Source organism: Dryobates pubescens, chromosome 20 (assembly GCF_014839835.1).
Source record: "Dryobates pubescens isolate bDryPub1 chromosome 20, bDryPub1.pri, whole genome shotgun sequence".
Classification (NCBI taxonomy): Eukaryota; Metazoa; Chordata; class Aves; order Piciformes; family Picidae; genus Dryobates; species Dryobates pubescens.
In genome coordinates this window covers 10,362,140-10,380,815 of record NC_071631.1, presented here as the reverse complement: position 1 = coordinate 10,380,815, position 18,676 = coordinate 10,362,140, and the positions used below count along the sequence as shown (strand labels likewise).

At 40.2% G+C, this 18,676-nt stretch overlaps 1 protein-coding gene across 1 annotated transcript; it reads right to left on the bottom strand.

Annotated features, from left to right (window-relative positions):
* Positions 1 to 1,962: 1,962 nt before the first annotated feature.
* Positions 1,963 to 18,576, bottom strand: ATAD5 (ATPase family AAA domain containing 5). Its single transcript, XM_009911540.2, has 23 exons — positions 18,363 to 18,576; positions 15,692 to 17,472; positions 14,989 to 15,076; positions 14,258 to 14,422; positions 13,626 to 13,764; positions 13,142 to 13,226; positions 12,492 to 12,673; positions 11,571 to 11,728; positions 11,080 to 11,233; positions 10,226 to 10,519; positions 9,971 to 10,067; positions 9,086 to 9,168; positions 8,831 to 8,976; positions 8,587 to 8,737; positions 8,315 to 8,485; positions 7,767 to 7,885; positions 6,920 to 7,013; positions 6,633 to 6,697; positions 5,842 to 6,022; positions 4,946 to 5,133; positions 3,859 to 4,691; positions 2,559 to 2,723; positions 1,963 to 2,387 (listed from the first exon to the last, which is right to left on the bottom strand). Exons 1-23 carry the CDS (start codon positions 18,426 to 18,428, stop codon positions 2,309 to 2,311), a joined length of 5,484 nt encoding a protein of 1,827 aa, XP_009909842.2. The 5' UTR covers positions 18,429 to 18,576; the 3' UTR covers positions 1,963 to 2,308.
* Positions 18,577 to 18,676: the final 100 nt, after the last annotated feature.

Here is an 18,676-nt window from a genome sequence, read left to right as displayed (position 1 = left end):
TGTTTTTATCTATTTGAAAGAAAAGGTGTTTTCTGCTCCTAAGAGAAGCTTGTATTTTCTTACATTGCACTTCCACATACTGTAAGCAACAAGACACACAAGATGGGCAGGATAAAGCACTAAGTAGGGCCCAAACTACTGCAGGAAGACATTCTCAGTCAAAAGTAGGTGACTTCCGCAGTCCTAGAGGGGTCTTGTGAAGCATTTCCTTTTAAGTGGAGTTAATCAAAACCAGCCTCATCTCTCTCTCTCTCAAGACCAGTCCGTCCCTCATGGAAACTTTTTGTTCTTCGAGCATACAAAAGATGTTCATACTTGATGCAAACATGTGCAGAGTTGCTAGTTTAGCAGAGTTCAAATGAATCATCACAAGTAGATTCTTTTTCAAACTAGCCTGACTTGGTTTTATGTTGTAATAGCACACAAATAAGTGTCTCGCCAAATGAAATATTTGAATTCTCCCTTCCCTTTTAGACAACACAGCCTTGAGAGTCTATACAAAAAGTTCTTCAGGCAGTTAGTAGAACCAGAGAGTTGATTTCAAAGGTGGCTTGTCCCCCATTTCTACTTTGTCATCTAAATTACCCAATCATTTCCTACATTAATAACACTTTATGGGGCCTGTTTCCAACTGATGCAGGTCCCCACTGTAGTCAGGTTAGATCATGGGCTGAGCTGAATCTGCTGTTCATACTCAACTCCATGCTGCTGTCGTGCCAGCTTCAAAATGAAAGTAGTGGCTGCAGCAAAGTATCATGGGGCTTGAAGTTTAGATTGGAACATGAGAGGGTTCCCGTTCCAGCTCCTGCTTCCAGTTTCCAGGTTTGGGGTGTTGGGCTTTTCTGCTGAAGGGGTGCTGCTGCTGCATCTGCATTTTGCTGTGCCTTTCTGCAAATTAGGTTAATTTCTGTAATCATTTCTAATAGAACTCTTTGTCTCAACTGTATCTCTATCCAGAGGGTTTGTCTGGGGAGAGAGAGGGGAGCTTGTAAGAGGAGGCTGTGTTAACCCAGGCCCCAGGAGCTTGCCTTTGGAAAGCAGAGAACAGCTTTCATTTGAAAAGGTTTTATTTATTTTTACAAAAATGTACAGGAGAGGCTTAAACTATTGCTACAACCACCCAGTCACTGAGATTTTAACAGCCACTTCATTTCATTCTTATTTGACAGTTCTGGGCTAGGGAAAGATTAAGCCAAAGATTGTTATCTACAGTGACAAAGCTTAAAATAATTTACTGTTTTCATAAATATTTCTCATTCCTGAACATCTTTAAGACATGAAAAATATGTACTAGAAAATGGCTTTCCTTATGATTACAGAGACATCGAGGTAAGTGGAGTACCGCTGCAGGGCACAAAGCTGCCTCAGTTGGAGGAAGAGAAACAATATAAAGATGGAAGAAGGCATGGTTGAAATAGTTCCAGTTACAAACCCCATTCAGGGACTGCAAAGATTAAGTTTCACAAATCTTACTTTTCATACAACTGAAATATTCTGAAGTGTAGCAAATTTATTGTATAGAAAGACTGAATCACAAATAACCAGGCTGAGTCTGCTCAAATATAAAATGAAGTATAAAAATAGAACACACTATACGAGACTAGAAGTAGTTAAATATTAGCAAACCCAAAGTAACAGGGGAATAATTGTTACTTACAAAATCCTGCCTAATCTCTGAGACCCTCTTGAGCTACCGTAACCACTTCTCTACCTTTTCAGGGGATTCACTCGCAGATCTGGCAGCTGTGAATAGTGAAATGGAACGAATGTATACAAATGTATGGACATGGAGGCACAATGCTTTGCAAGGACTTTCTTACTTTAGTGTGAGGAATTGCTTTTAGTCCTTCACACTTTACAAGACTTGTGACATTCTCTTTCTGCCCCCTTCCACCCCAATTCATTTAACACCTCACTGCAAATTCAGAATGTTAACAGAAAAAAAGTGCCCTCAGAAAAGAGCACCTTTACTGTGGAAGGTGTGCCAGTTGGTTGTCACAAAAGGACTCCTGGCTCTGTGAGACACAAGTTACAGAGGGAGATAGCAAGGAGTAGTCACTGGTGATTAGTTTGTGCATTTAATATTATAAATGCACTTCTTGGATAAGCACCAAATAAACCCACATTTCAGCTGTGGAGAGCAGTATCATGACAATAGATTATATACATTATTTTAAATACTTATAAAAATTTAATATACAAATGGCTCTGAATGTACAATAAAGTAATGTGGTTAAAAAAATAAGAAAAATCAAACTATGGTGAGAATCCCACCATTAGGCACAAGGTACTGCTGGTGTTAGCACTGTCAAGGGAAGTCCAAAGACAGACCATTTAGCATTGGTCTGGGTATTTCCAGATGAATCCCTTCAAGATAATGCAAGAATCTATAAAAAGAGTAAAAATGGAAGAGGACAAAGTTATTTCAAATACAAGGCCACATTTTCATTATTTGGAGAACTTTGTCTGTTACTGTCTAGAATTGCCAACATGTTTTATCACAGTTCTTAAGGACCTTGTATATGGAAACATAGCAAGTTAGGAAAACCAAACCTCACCTTCTTTTAGTCTTCCCTTGCTCTTTAAGCCTCTCAGACCTACAGATACTGCGAAGAGCAGGCAGGTATTCCAGGATGCTGGCTTGCTTATTACCTAGGTTGACAGGACTTCTGGAAAACACGGTTCTGATGACTGCCAGCCTCTTCTGTGCTTTTTTGTGAATGCTACAATGGAGAATGGAACTTTATTGTTTTGTGTTCAAGAATCTGCAGTCCCAGTTTTGTCCCTTTAAGGTCAAATTCAATGGTTTAAAACTCCATTAAACATACTGATGTCCAAAACTGCATCCCAATGGACTAATGCCTGCAGCTTCTGATGGTCTGCTGCTTACACAGCACCACAAAGCTGTGCTCAGAAGCATAAAGGACAGCAGTTTCTTTGGCCAATGCTTTTAACTAGGAAGTCTACTCTGAGGCAGGTCTTCCACCAGCTAGTGATGTATGGACTGTCAGACAACATAACCAGAAGCATTTGTGGTCTTCAAAGATAAAAAGCATGATGTGATTGGCATTTGCCAGAATCTGAACATCAGATCCAACCTACAACTCATGATATATTGGCCAAATTTGGTTGCAGGTTCAAAGGTGGGATCCATTTTGACACTACTCCTCTGGGTACTGACCAAAATACCAGTCTGAGCAATTTTCCTCCTCAGACACTCAAGCAGGCTTTAGTCACTATTACACCCCCTTCAGGTATGATGATTTGTTTATGTTAAAAACAATTTTTTCCTACCCACACTTGCTAGCAGCTATGTATACTTTCAGCTTTTATAACAAATTAAAGGTTAGTCCTCATTACCATATGGTACTACAAAACTTCACTCTGAGTTTTGTTAGGTCTCCATCAAACACCAGTTCTGCATTTAACACAAGGCTCAGCATGGGGTAGATGATCTCCAAGGTCCCTTTCAACCTAAGCTATTCTATGCACATGTCTAGGGCTTTCAGAATCCATTTCAGGCTGTCTGTTTGCCTTAGAAAACCCATTCCTTTATTTTCTTTTTTGTTTTCTGGGGGGAAAGGTAGTGGTTACTTGTTTATTTTTAAAGTAACTAGACTAGATAGAGGCTAACATTCCTGACCAGCATTAGACTCAAACAAGAAAAGTCACTTTTTGCAGAGACTGCCAAGCACTTACAAGCAGTGTACAACATCTTCCAGCATTTTGCAGGCACACTTGATGAGATTCACATCAGTATAAGTGTGTACCCATAGCATCTGAAACTCCTACACCCTCTGAAATGCTTTTCTTGATGAGTAACTGCATCATATTCCAGAAATATTAGCAAAATCTTACCTTAGATCAGCTGACTGACTGAAGGATACACAATTTCTTGTGTGTGAAACATGCAAAGCAGGTCCCTCCAGCTGATCACTTTTGGGTGTTTTACTGCTACTCAAAGAGGATTCCAAGCATTGTGAAATACTAACAGAACATTTGTTAAAACTGAATGCTTCTATAGCTGCCTGTATTTCACTGCAGCTCTGTAAACTCCACCAATCAGTATTTTCTATACTGAATTCATCACAAAGACCATTTCTGATTTTGCCATTTGTCCAACTAAATCCTTCATCTTTGGAAAACTCCAGTGGTTCCTTGGTGTTCATGTTTACGCAGCAGTCCAAGAAAGACATGTTCTCCACGAATTCAGTCAGTAGACTCAGACACTGGAAATCAAGAGCAGACCTTTGCTCATTTGCTGAAGTTTCAGTCTTGACATCTTTTTTTTCTTTATTCATCAAAAATTCTGATTTCTCTGTATTCACTTCAGCACATGATGCAGGAGTATCTGATGGCAAAGTCAAGAACTCAGCTGAATAGTTCAGTCCAGCATCAAACAAGTCACTATCATCCAATATACGAAGTCTTTTCTGGTTCTTAGTCTTTTTAGACCTTTTCCCAAGGCTACTTTTTCCAGAGCAACAATTGTTAGTAGATCTGGATTTTGCAGAAACTACAGTAGTCTTTTCAGGTATAGAGCTGGAGGCTTCAGACTGGTTTGAAAGGACTTGCACTGGTAAGGGAAGAAGCAGTTCAAGATTGCTGTATATAAAATCCACTTTCCTCAGCTGGAATTCTGTAAGAAGCTGCATCACTTTATTCCATTTCTCCCCAGTATTTATTTTGTACTGTAAAACAATTATGAAAAATGTATTAATACTTTTTTAAAATAAAAGAAATAAAAATGCTATTACAGAAAATCTCACACTTCTGGCTTTCTGTCCATGAGGAGTCTGCCCCAGTGAGGTTTTGTTTAATAACACACCATTAAATTTCTACAGTAGACCTTTTCAAATTTACTTCTAAGATGCCACTCAAAGTAACAATTACATCAGTTACCTGGCAACCATTCCTAGCCTTAGCTGGTCCACTACAACAATACCTTAAGAAATGTAAACAAATCTTCTGAAGGCAACAGGATATTCTTAAGGCCAAGCAATGTCTCTACACAGCCTGTATCACATTTTGGAAACTCCTGAAGACGTGTAGCAGCTTGAGAGAGATCATTCTTGGCATCAGCAGTCTTTTCAGAAGGAGTTATGTGCTCTGCTTTATCTGTCTCCTCTCCTCCTGCACAAGCAGAACATGTTTTACTCAAAGAGAAATAACTGCATCAAATTGATTTTTCCCCCTCTTTGCCTCAACTCTTTTCTAAAGGATACTGTAACCACCACCTCTTGCTGCAGGTCTGGATGAATATGGCAGCTGAAGTTTGTCATTCCCTCCCCATTTATCATCCCTGTATAATTTATTTACTTATCTGCCCACTTTCCCTTTGTGAGCAACTCTTCTTTTTACAACCCACTGGTCTCTCTGTTGCTTGCTCGTCATCTTCCCCCACACCTGCTGGGGACACTCTTCCTCTATCCTTTGGGATTAAGTCCCTTCACTTCCTGCTTGTCCAATTTTTCTCTTTTTAAACTCTTCCAGGTGAATTAACTGCAGCTCAGCCAAATGGATAAAGAGCTGCAGACTGAGGTGAAGTGAAGCTAGTGCTGGTCTCTGCTCTGCCCAGTTTTGACACTCAGAAGAGGAAAGGAAGATGATTTAAGTACCACAATGATGGGTAATAAACAGGAGCAATAGAATCAAACTTTTTTTTAATGCATATATGCAATTAGCAAAAAACCCTAAACCACCCCAAAATCCCTACCCAAGTATTTAGGAGTCTCACAGAAAGTTACCATCTCTTTCTACATGTATAAGAATGATTTGAATTAATCAAATCCACATTAAAACAGACTTTTTAAAATTATTTCTTAAATAAAATTAACCTACCATGATGTGCCAAGCATTTGTCTTGCAAGTATCCACCTCCACTTCTAACCCAAAATTGTAAGTAGAGAACACTTTGTCTGATATCACAGTTATTTGTAGCTAAGAGAGAAGCCAAGTCTTTCACATCTGTCCGCAGATTCTCAGCCAGACACAGCACTTGAAGATAGCTGGCAGCATTCATCTAAACAAAATTAGACAGAGACCACTGAAACAGCTCCTTCCACTTGGTCTCAAAGGCACACAGAAGCAAGTGATTCTATTAATGCTTGCAATACATTTTTCCTTTTAATACAGAAGATCAGTTTATTAAATTAGTTACATCAGAACTTCTGCAAAAAAACAGAATTTGAACAGTCTACATAGGAGAGTTCAGCTTTGCTCCAGGGCTTGACAATCCTTTCAGGGAAAAAATTGTTCCCAGTGTCCAACCTAAATCTACCTTGGCACAACTTGAGGCCATTTTCCCTCATCCTGTTGCTTGGTACCTGGGAGAGGAGAGGAATCCACACCTCACTAACTACTACATCAAGTGATGAAGCGATCTTCTTATTATAATTCTCTCAAATATTAAACGGTTAAGAACATTAATCTTCCAGGCTTGTAATAAATGTCCTGTCTGGAAAGATAAACACATCATATACATCCTTGCATAACTCCCCCCCAACAGCCTTCTGATAAAACAGTTCTGCTACAGCAGACAATATAACCCTACACCAATACCTGAATGTCACACTTGAATTAGCTGACACCTGCTTGCTTAGGACATATCTGGATTTCCAAGACAGACTTACCAAGGAAGGGGTTTTAAAGTTGATCTCTTCAAAACAGCCATCAAACATTAAGCTGAATGTTGGATCTAGGTAAGGAGATAATCAGTGAACTGTCATGACATTACATTCAAAACTAATCATCTTCTTCAGCCATCAGAGCAGCCAGTATCTTGATTCAAACCCTGAAACACTAGCTTTATACTCCCCTTTAAATACTGCATATAGGAGCAATCATCAAATTTAAACCATCACACTGGAAGAGGGTCTTCAGCCTGTAAAGCCCCACTGGTGCCACAAACTCCACTTACCATTAGTTGTGAGAATCACAGGTCTCTTTGCAGTTGTCATGAATGTCTTTATTGCGCTTAGAAATCCTGCGTCTTCATCAAATATGATATCTACCTGCAGAGAACAAAGCAAGAGCAGAGTGTCAGCAGCTTTAACCACAGCTACAGGCTATTAGTGGAATAGGACTGGTGATGACTGAGCAAGATTTGACATTAAGAGAGGCTTCCAGAACACACAGGGGCAATGACAGCACCTATGGGGGTCACCTACAGCAGGTTGTCCAAGATCATGTCCATGTGGTTTTAGATGTTTGGCTTTTAATGGATTTTTACTAGTGAGCTGTAGGATCAAGCCACATTTGGCAACATTCTATTACTTACATAGTTTACTAGGAGTAAATAACTCCTTTATTTACTTAACATTATTTGCCTCAATTTCATATCCTCAGTTTCGGATTCAAAGACATTTTTGGGCAAGAGGCTACAGAAAATACGAATTTAACATGGGCTTAGATACTAGGGTGTTAATTGTGACTTTTAAAGCGTCTCCATGCACCTTAAGTGGTGTGAAATTATAAACCAACAGTTTTGACACAAAGGAATTAAATCAGCAGAATCCCGCACGGTTCTGACTGAACAGCTGCTAACAGATTAGCAATTCCTTCATCCTCTACAAAAACTTCGTAAAATAACGATCCAGGATTAAAAAAGTACTCACGAGGATGAGATCATTGAACATTGAATTAATTCTTACAAGTTGATAATCCTCACACTTGAAGTGTCAAGGAGGAAGGGAAAATAAAGTGAAATTACTTAAACATAATACAAGGACACATCAGTCCATCAGTGTATGTCACGTGAATTTTACCTCTTCAAACAGAATGAGAGATGTTGCACTTTTTCTGTTGGGTTCTCCTCCTTCTACTTCTTTCTTTATTGACTTAATTTGAGCATCTTTCCTTTCTTCATGTGAATTCTGAGTATTTCCTGCAGAGGAGCAAAGAACTGAGCAGGAAGTAAAGGAAGACTAAAACCATTTAATATGGCAGTCACTTTGCTATCTACAGACCACAAAGCCCCTTCCACACCAAGCTGAAACAGCAATGCTTTTCTAGAGAGATTTTAAACTTGATCTTCTCTTACCTAAACACTCTGGAAAAAAAATAAAATCAAAACAAACTAAAAGCTAAACCTGAACAACTATGAAAAGCCTACAGAACTTCAGATTGTCTACATCACATAGTAACAGAGTAATAACTATTTCCTATGTAGCTAAGTGTACCTGAGATGCATTCAGTACCTCTTGCCAGCAGCTAGACTGTATTAAGTGTGCTCTACCTTTTTTCTGTATATGTAGCAGTACAGTGTGGCTTTTCCCACTGCAGAAGTAACTAATAACCAAAGAGTGATCCCCACCTTTGTTCTTCTCTTGAGGTGTTACTGCTCCATCATTATCTTTCCGTTTGGAAGACATTTTGAAGTAGTTTGCAAGTGTTTTGGGGGGCAAGCTGCGTTTTATTCCTGCTCCTTTTGGTGACAGTGGAGGTTTTCTTGGTGAGACAATTTTCTTTGGAGAGTACATTTTTTCTGTAAGATATGTTTTATATAAAATTTCCACCAAACCAAAAAATGCCAACAACCAGCCAAACCAACAAACCCCAACAGATACACCAGGGTGTGGAACTCACTGGGTGACTTGACAGTGCTGCAGCTGTTGAAAAAGCAAGGTTTATGTGCATTAATGCCTTTTTTGTCCACTTGATGAGACTGGGTAGCTTCTTTCAGCTGGGACAGTATTTGTCTTCCACTGCGCTGGCAAGAGGCGTTGACTTCAAATATCTGCAATGGTATTACAAAAACTTAGACACCTATTATGAATGCTTTCATTTCACTAGTTACATGTGGAAGTGCTGAGGAAAGGGCTTCACAAACCTTAAACCCCAACTCCTGGGCACAAGCATACACTGCAGCAGTTTTCCCCACTCCTGGTGGACCAGTTATCAGAACAGTATTGCAAAGACCAGTCTCTTCCTCAAGATCAGATTTACTGTCTTTAAAGTCAAGGCTGTCCAGAGAATCTGTAGCATTATTTAAAAGAAAAGGAAAGATTGTTAAAACAGTTGTCAATTAATGTCACTTTTATGCCAGCTTTAACAGAGAAGCTAGATTTATCAATTCTATCAGCACCTTGATGATCTTTGTCCTCCTTTTCCCCTTTCTGATTCCTTTTTTCTTCCCAATCAGCTCTTTTTTTCCATTCTTTTAACCAACTATGAAAGGAAGGAACAGAACAAACAAAAAATTACTACTGAATAAAATGAACCAAATTCAGGTGTAACAGAACATAAAACTAGGCAACACTAGCCACTTGTTATTCCTCTCAGAAACTCATCAAGTCCCTTCAGTTAAAAAAAACCCAAATATTAATTGCTCTGGGTTTGATTCTTTTGTAAGAAAGGATTCCTTATTCATTCCCCATTCTATTAGTTGATTGGCATATAAATAAATCATTCAGCAAGCTAATTATGTGTGGAAAATGCTTTGTCATTTATAGTTTGTTTGTAAACAGATCTTTAAATTCTGCCTGAGAGCCACAATAACTTAAACCCACACAGAAAATTTAACTGAAAGCACAATAACAAGATGGATTCCAGTGCCAAACTACTGACAAAAGCAGAGGCAGTGCATCCAGCTCAGAACCAGTTCCTGTGTGTCAGTCATAGTTTGCAAGCTTAAATAACCTGACACAAATTGAGTAAAAATCAGTTTTAGGGGCACTAATTAATTCAGCATTCCATGCTATCCACCAGCCTAGAGCAGCATTTTGTGTTTTGTACCACATTATACAAGCTATTTGGGTTTCCTGTAAAGCAAACCATGTCCAAAGGTCACTCACACCAACTGACAACTTGTTTCTGCAGCTTTTTGGAAATAAACCAAAACAAAGGTCACAAACACACACCCTGTAAGTGTTACTCAAGCATAGTGTGAAATTGACCTCATTGCTTTGAGCATGACCAAGTAATATGACGGTTTGAGTTATCTTAATGGTTTCATGCTCCCACTTCTGACCTGTGCAGCCTTTCAATTTCTTTCTTGTTCCCTACAAGTTCACTGGACTCTTGAGGCTGGTATTTTTCTGTCCAGAGCATGTCTTCCTTTTCAACACCTAGAAACAAAATATTATCAATTTTTAAATAGATCAGCTCTTCTGCATGAAGAGAAAGTCTAGTATATTAAGACAAGATATGACTTTTACATCACAGAAGAAGCTGATATGCATCACAGATACAGTTTCATTCTCTTTGCACTGTGGGAATCAGTTACCTGAAAGTGCATTTGGCTCCGATAAATACTCAATGTCTTCTGTTATAACAGCTGGTGTCTGGGTCTTGTTTTTTTCCACATGTGTTGCTTGTCCTGTCTCTGCTTCTTTTCCTCCAGATACAGCAGAAATAAAGTTCCTGGAAGTTCTAGATTTTATTTCAGCGTCTGCACCTTCAGTTTGTTTCCTTCTTTTTGATTTGTGGTCTTCTGTTTCTTTCCTTTTCCTCTTAGTTTCCTTCCAGTTGTCAGAATGTTTCTGATTTACCTCAGGATTTGCAGTGTCCTGTTTGCTTTCTAAAGAAAAAAACACAATTACATCCTTTTAAAATTTCAAGCTATGTCCATTACAACTTACAACCATATGCTTGTTTAAGCCATATTTAAATAATTTAGTCCAAATGCTCTGAAACGTGAGGAACAATTTATTGTATTCTTCACAATTCCTTCCAACAACTGAAGGGATCCTGCAGGTAGGCTGGAGAGGGACTCTTCATAAGAGTGTCTAGCAATAGGACAAGAGGAACGGTTTTAAGATGAGTAGGGTTAGACTGGATCTTAGGAAAAAGTTCTTCAGTACAAGGCTGGTAAGACTCTGGAACAGGCTGTCCAGGAAGGTTGTGGCTGCCTCCTCCCTGGGGGTATTCAGGGCCAGGCTGGGTAAGGCCTTAAGCAGTCGAGTCTAGTTGCAAAGTGTCTCGGCCCATAGTGGGGAGGCTTGAACAGATCTCTGAGGTCCCTTCCAACCTAAGCCATTCACAGATCCTGTGCTTCACTGAAACTAAAATTCTAAGCTGCTTTTTCACAGCAGAGGGAGTGCAAGGGTGTGTTTATTTTTCCCTACACAGATTACTAACCTTGTGTACTGGTTTCAAAACCCAGCCGTTCCATTTGCCTTTTCAGAAACTTGTAGAAGTATTTTCTCACAGGAAATTGAGAATTAGAAGACATGATCTCATCCAGTAAATCTTTCCTGAATGTATCGGGAAAAACTGGTCGGTGGCCAGAAAGCTGCAACACACAAAGACACACAAAAAATTACTACTGGTAAATATTACACAGAATGACACTGAGTTTTGTATAACTCATATTAGTCACCGCCTTGGGAAACCCAGAAAAGGCAAAAAAAAAAAAGGCCTTTAGAATTGTTTAATGTTACAATTCAGAATGGATAAATTGGACAAAAGGGGGAAAAAAACCAATAATCTAAGACTGACAGATTCAAACTGAAGGATTTTGTTGTTGGTTTTGTTTTGTTTTAGAACAGAAGTCCTAATGAGAAACAAAATCTCAATTGTCTTTTCATTCTTTCTTACAACACAATCCCCCCACTTTAAGGTATACTGACCACAGGTGCAGAATGGTTTCCAGGTATTTTTGAATTCACAGTGGAAAATTCACCAAGTGAGAGAGTGATTTTTGTGACATTAGTGACTTCAGTGTTCAGTTTCCTTAGCTTAGTTAGTAGAGGACATGATGGTGATTTCAGTTTCCACATTGGATAACCTTCAACACAAGAGGAAACTTTGTTAGCAAACAGACAAAACTATCCTACAATAAGAAGAGTAAATGTTCTTTTAATTACAGCTTTAGTATGGCAAAGCCAGGCTTATTTAACTTACTGCATCAACTTTTTCTTCTTTATTAATTTCACCTCTCACAAGCAGAACAAATTTGCACATTTTTGCATACAGCATTTCTCCAGTAAGTTCCTCCCGGGCTCTGCTTGCTCTAAAGAACAACCACCTCTGCACTCCCCAGGTTTCTGTAGGGCAGGTGCTTAGACTTTGATTCTTTTGGTTGGTTTGCAAAGGTAACCTGTTCAGTGTTGTTTTACCTTCTGCTTTTCTGTCATGCCCTGTAAGAACCCTCTAAGTGCACAGTCCTGCACTTTGTAGAAAGGAATTGGCTATGCGTTTGCCTTTTGAGCCTCTGGCAGAAGAAAATGGTTTCTGCCACAATCAGTCCAATATGATCTTTATCTTCCACATTGGAACTCGAAGGACTAAATTTTTTTGACTAAATATTAGAATTTTGCATCCCCACCCATAACTGAACACACTACTTCAACAGCAAATTCATTTGTAAACTGTGTATTCAAAACCATCTCACTAGAAGCTTGTTTTGTTGTCTTACTGCAGCACAAACCAAGAGGGACCTTCCAGTTATTCCAGTCACAAGAACAAGTTCTGCTGTTCAAGTTTCTTTTCTGGACAGATTTACTAGGAATTATGCTACACATTTACACAATGGCTGAACAAAAGCTTACAGTCGTCCTTCTGCTGTACATGGACAACAGTCCTGAAACAGGAACTTGCAAGAGTGTAAACTTCCATCATTGCTGCTTTCTTTGCAATCTGTCTCTTCAAGGACTCTGGCAATCCACTCATCAAGAATTCACGTTTTGCTCTGAACTGATCATCATCTTGAGAGTTTTCAGATGCATCTTGGCTTTAATGAAAACAGAAAGGGAAGAAAGTAATGAGAACTCCCAGCTAGGTGAGGTTTACATTGGAATGTTATCCCATTCACTTCCTCACACAAGTTAAATAGTCTGGGAAAGCTGCTAAAATTAACTGGAGTTCAGTAAATTAACATTTTGTGTTGGGGATTCTCATTTAAAAACCAATCCTCTCTGGTTTTCTATGTTTAGATGGAATGTTTATTTTTCATTGCTCATCAACCACATTTTCAACCATCTAAAACAGCTCAACAGTGCTTGAGGAAACAACTCTCAAAAACCCCCCCAAATTTTCCAAGCAGAATAACACATTGATCAGTGTAAAACTGAAATGCACTTTTTGGAATGGGATATAAAGGTTCATGTTAAATGTATTATAAATGTATAAAATGAAAGAATGTTGAAGGAACCTCGATGTATATTTGAATTCTTCAGCAACTGCGGTCTTGAAAACTGACCTGCTTTCATCAAAGATCACAATGGGTTCACTTGCAGAGGTTTGAGTGTTTCTACCTAGGAAGGCAGGTGAGCATCCCAGTTTTCCTTTAGAAAGAAAAGGCAAATTATGATTAGCTGTGATAGAGGATTCCAACCCTGCTTCTCTGTCACTATACGTTCCATTTAATGACATTAGTGAGTCTCCTTTCCTAAAGGAACACTTAGTGTTTGAACAAAATTCATTCTACTTTCATTTCTGGTTATTTCATCAGTGTAGGTGTTATTTTCTGTAACATTAAAAACCCCTTAAATTAGGGGACAACAAAATGTCATATATTATTGGCAGTTCTTCAGTTTTCCCTGAATGAAGAAAAATCAAAGCACTATTACCTCATGTCATAAAATAAAAGGCATATATTAGAATCTCATACATCAGAAGATTAATGTACTTCAATGGCAGCTTTGTAAAGTGAAGTTATAACACGTTCAGTAAAAACCAGTTACCTTTTGACCTCTTCACAACCTTCACGTTTCTAGATGTTTTCCCCAGAACATCATTTAAGCTCCTAAGATTCTTCCGCTTCCCGTCCTGCGCTGTTGGACCATCATTACTCTGGCTTGAATCTAAAATTATTACTGAGTCCTGGGAAGAAAGCAAATAAAATGAGAGAGGAAAGACTACCTTTTCTCCATTACCAACAAGACAATTTAGTGATTGGTTCTGAGAAAACTAAGGAACTGTCAGAGAGCTCTGAAGTTGGCAAACAGAACTGGAAGATTATCCAATCCTTTACTATTGACACAGAAAAACGATATAGAGTAAGATCTCAAATATATCAACCAAGGCCAGAATTATTCCCTATTTCAATATCTAAAACATAGATATTTGAAACAGACCCCTTGCTGTCCACTAGAAAAGAAACACAGTCACTTCTAAAGTGGAACCACCTGTGGCATGTTACAAATCTGCTTTTGGATGAGCCTTCATTAGGTCACTATTTGACATTTACTGTACCACTGCATTAATATCTACCTTATTTCATCCCTTACAAGAAGCAATTGCAAGAGAAGGAAGAGTCTTGGTGTTTAAACAAATCACAAACCCACCGAAATAGTATAGTTAAGGAGAGGCTTACTTCATTTTCTTGTGATTTTTTCTTTTCAGCAAGAGCTTGCTGTCGAGAGGAGCGCCGCACAGGAGCGGGTGAGTCTTCGCTAGCCCTTGACCTGTTGTGCCTTAGAGCCTTTGCTTTCTCAACCAGCTGCTTGGCCTTGGATAGATTTGTAGAAGTGGAGCTCATCTGTGCAAGTACAAAAGAAGCAGCATATCTAATAATAACGAGCAATACATTTTCTATTTGGCATGTAATTGTTCACATTTCTCTAAGCAGCTGATTTTAGCTTGGAGCAAAGAGCCTGAGAGGTGCCTTCATTCCTGTTGATAAAGATGTGCAGGGAAGTGTCAGGAAGACAGAGCCAGGCTCTGCTCAGGGATGTCCAAGGACAGCACAAGGGGCAATGGGTGCAAGCTGGAACAGAGGAGGTTCCAGAGGAACAGAAGGAAAAACTTTCTCACTGTGAGGGTGACAGCACTGGAGCCGGCTGCCCAGAGAGGTCATGGAGTCTCCTTCTCTGGAGAGATTCCAAACCAGCCTGGATGTGTTCCTGTGTGACCTGCTCTAGGTGATCCTGCTCTGGCAGGGGAGTTGGACTGGATCATCTTTTGATCACATTCTGTGATTTTTTCTGTAGGGCCTCTGAGAATCATCATCCAGTATTTGACTATGACACAACACTGAGTGTTAACACCATAACACGCATGTAGCAAATGACAAAACACCAAAACACAAAGTGTTAAGTAACTTACCTTTGTACTTCTGGAGTTGAACTCTTCATTTTGCAATGCTTCAGCTTTGTTGCATTTCGTGGTTGCGTTGATACGAGTAAACCTCATCCTAATTAGGGAATGAGAAAGTATTACTATTTAATAGAGGGTAACAGTTCTCTCAAACTCATTTTCTAAATTACTTAAATATTCAGTGCTGCAAGCAGAAGCAACTCCCCAGCTGGTGGTGGTTGGGGTGGTTCTGTTGTTTTGTTTTATTTTTGTTTGTTTTTTTCTAATGCAAGTCCATTTAGAATAGAATTAACCAGGTTGGAAAAGACCTTTGAGATTGAGTCCAACCTATCATCCAACACTATCTAATCAAGTAAACCATGGCACCAAGCGCCTCATCCAGTCTCTTCTTAAACACAGGTTGGACTCGATGATCCTCGAGGTCTCTTCCAACCTTAGTTATACTGTGTGATACTGTGATACCTCCAGTGATGGTGACTCCACCACCTCCCTGGGCAGCCCATTCCAATGGCCCATCACTCTTTCTACAAAGAAGTTCCTCCTAACATCCAGCCTAAAAGGTCAACTTTGGTTCCTCCGTGCTGACATCCACTACATCAGTACCTGTACAGCTTCACTCTGCATTCCAAGCAGTTCACCATTATGTCTCACTCTCAACATACTCCCAGGCAAACAAAGTGCAGAAAAATGGATTAGACTGAAAAATGTTTACCTGATGGGGCTGCTTCCATCAAAGGGCACAGTAATCACCTCGGCTTTATACATGTTGCTTTTCCTCAGGGACTGCTTGTTGGCTTTTGGTGTAGAAGCCTGTAGAGGACAGTCACTCAACTCAGCTTCAGAGTAAGGATTTCTAATCCTGGGCTTTTCAGGTGTAGTATTTGTAGATGTTCTTATTTTCTTCTGCCTTAAGCTCCTCCTTCTCTCACTCACTTTTGGACTTGATGAAATTCTTAGATCCAAGGTGTTTTCCTTAGGTAGGACATTAACTCCTGAATCCAGATTTTCGTTATCATTACGAGTATTTGAGACATTAATTTTCTTAGTTCCTGAAACCCTACTTCTTCTGTTTCCTTTTTTCTGAAGCTTTTTAGGTCTTTTGGGGTTAATTTTGCTGTTTTCAGGACTTGAAAGTCTACATTTGTCCACATAACCTTGTGATGCACCACTTACTGATCCTTTATTTGAAGCAATGTCATCTTCACATCCCTCTTTTTCTTTTGAAAGCTTTCCAACGACTTGCTTTTGTTTTCCAGGTGCTCTTTTGACTCCACTTTTTATTACATCCGATGTTGGTTGTCTAAATGCCCTCATGAACTGATGCCTTTCTTCCAGAGAACATTTTGGCTTCAATGAATCTGATCCTGCAGTCTCTAGCACAGCCAACTCCAACTCTTCTTCCTCAATAACTACATTAGATTTTCTTTTCTGAGTAACCAGTTCCAGTTGCTCAGTGTCCAGGAGGGGTGGGCTATGTTCCCTTACCCCAACAGATCCCTTCTGCTTCAAAAAAATGGAAGCCATTTTCCTAGAGCCTTTTTGCTCCTTATGTAATGGAGCTAATCTGGGGGGAATGGAATGAACTTGTGCAAGGACGGTTACTGTTCTAAGAGGTAGCTGTTGAGACTCCTCTAACTTTTCTGGGTCACTAATATCACTTTTGTCTGTTACATATGCTGTAGCACATGTGTTTGTTGTGGGCTTTACATCTTCTTCAACATGATCTACACTGTTTCCTCCCTGACTCTTCAAGAAGTCCTCAAACGATACTGTTATGATACTACTATTTATCTCTGATGTCTTATCGCTGGTATGAACTTCAGCACTGGACTCATTAATGACAGTGTCACACTCAGCTGTGGGAGGAAAGATGATCATTTCCCCATATTCACTTTCCTTTCCACACTTCTCCTTCCACTGGTTTTCAGATGAAAAGCTTTCAGACAAATCCATATTTATGTTTTGTTTCATTTTCCTCGATTTTCTTATCCTATTTTTTGCTCCATTTACGCCAGAACGAACTTTCTTTGTCCTTTTTTTGCAGATGGCTGTCTCTCTTTGCACATAATCTTCTGCTAACTCACTCGCACCTTTTTGGTCAGCTAAAGTACAAACAGCAGTAAAATCATTACTCTCTTGTTTCAGTCCCGTTGTTTCTCTGCTGCTATCACTACTGATTTCTATTTCACATTCAGATTCTTTCATCTTTCTTAGCTTCTTATTTAAATTCACTTTCTTCCCTTTCCTCTTGCGCTTCACAGGTGGTTTAAAAGGTGATGTACACTCTCTGTCATCAGCATCCAAGGGTGTCCTGTTTTCTCCAGCTACATCTAGGAATGTCACTTTCTCAGACAGGGATGTCTTTTTGAAGTAGTCCAGTATGTTGTTGGGTTTTGGAGGTGACAACATTTTATCCATTGGTTTTGCTAATGGTGAGAAATATTTTGTAATTGTTTTTATAGAAGCATCTTCCTCTCGCTGTTTCTTGCATGGCTATCAAAAAAAAGTCAACATTAACCTTCTGTTTTTACAAGCTCAAGATGACTCAGTATGCTAAAATAAAGCAGTACAGTATCTGCAGTATGTATTAGTGACACTAGTACTTTTTCAGAGAATAGAACCCACTCATGGCAGTGTGTTAAGACTGTGTGCACATGAGTTTTATCTCCATGTTTCCAAAAACTAAGCTTGAAATAAAAAATTTGCCATTTAACTAACAATCCCTCATAGATTTGAAGCCATCAAACTCGAAAGTGACTGTGGGTGCTACAGAACAGCTCTGCTGGGATTTTGTAATAGCAGAGCTCAGGAAGTGTACTTCAACTTGCATGACCTATCTAGGAATTACCTTGAGGTGTTCACTAGACCTTCTGTAGAACATTTAAAAAAAATTCCAACACCACTTAACCGTGTGCGTTCTCTCTAGAGGAAATATCTAACATCTCTTACGAAGAAGCTCTACCTTTTAAAATACTTGAAAAAAATTAACATAATTCCTATCTCATTATGTAAACCATAAAAAGGTAATTTATTTGTATGACTCCAAAGAAGACAGCTCAAAAACCATTATGCTCTCCTAGTTTATTAAAATCTGATCTCTTCTGAAACCCCACCACCTGAAACTCGCAACACTCCTTCCCAAGGCTACCGGGGACTCCGCTGAGGTGCCCCAAGAAGGCATTTGATGACAGCGCTCTCGGGCAGGGGCCGTCAGGCTGGAAGAACAGCACGGCGCGGGCACCGTTTCACGCATCCTCCCGCTACTAGAAGCGCGCCTTGTCAGGCGCGAACGACAAAGGCTCATCCTCCGCCAACCCCCAGCCCCCCTCTCCGCTCCCACAACCCTCACCCTCACCCCCGCCGGCCCGCCGCCGCGTCCCCACCTGAACGTCGCCGTCCTTCTCGGAGAGCGAGGCGGCCGCCGCGGCCACGGCGACCCTGCCCACCATGCCCCGGGCACTGGCGGGGAGCGGAGCCCTCAGCCGCGGGGGTAGACACGCGCTATGCCATGAAGCGGCCCCGCCGCGGCCCGCCCGATCGCCGCCGCCTGACAGGGTACGAGCGGCAGGGCAGAAAAGCGCGCGCGGGACGCAATTCGGACCTCCGCGCGGAAGGGGGCGGCGTCACGGCGCCCCACGTGACCAGCCCTCTCTGCCAACGGCCGTGGGCTCTCTGCCCTCACGTGACACAGCTCACG

Coding starts and splice junctions, on each gene's coding strand:
- ATAD5 (XM_009911540.2), bottom strand. CDS start 18,428: ATGGTGGGCAGGGTCGCCGTGGCCGCGGCGGCCGCCTCGCTCTCCGAG. Junction 8,486..8,586: donor CAGCACTGTCAAGTCACCCA/GTGAGTTCCACA, acceptor CATATCTTACAG/AAAAAATGTACTCTCCAAAG. Junction 4,692..4,945: donor ATTTGTTTACATTTCTTAAG/GTATTGTTGTAG, acceptor ATTGTTTTACAG/TACAAAATAAATACTGGGGA.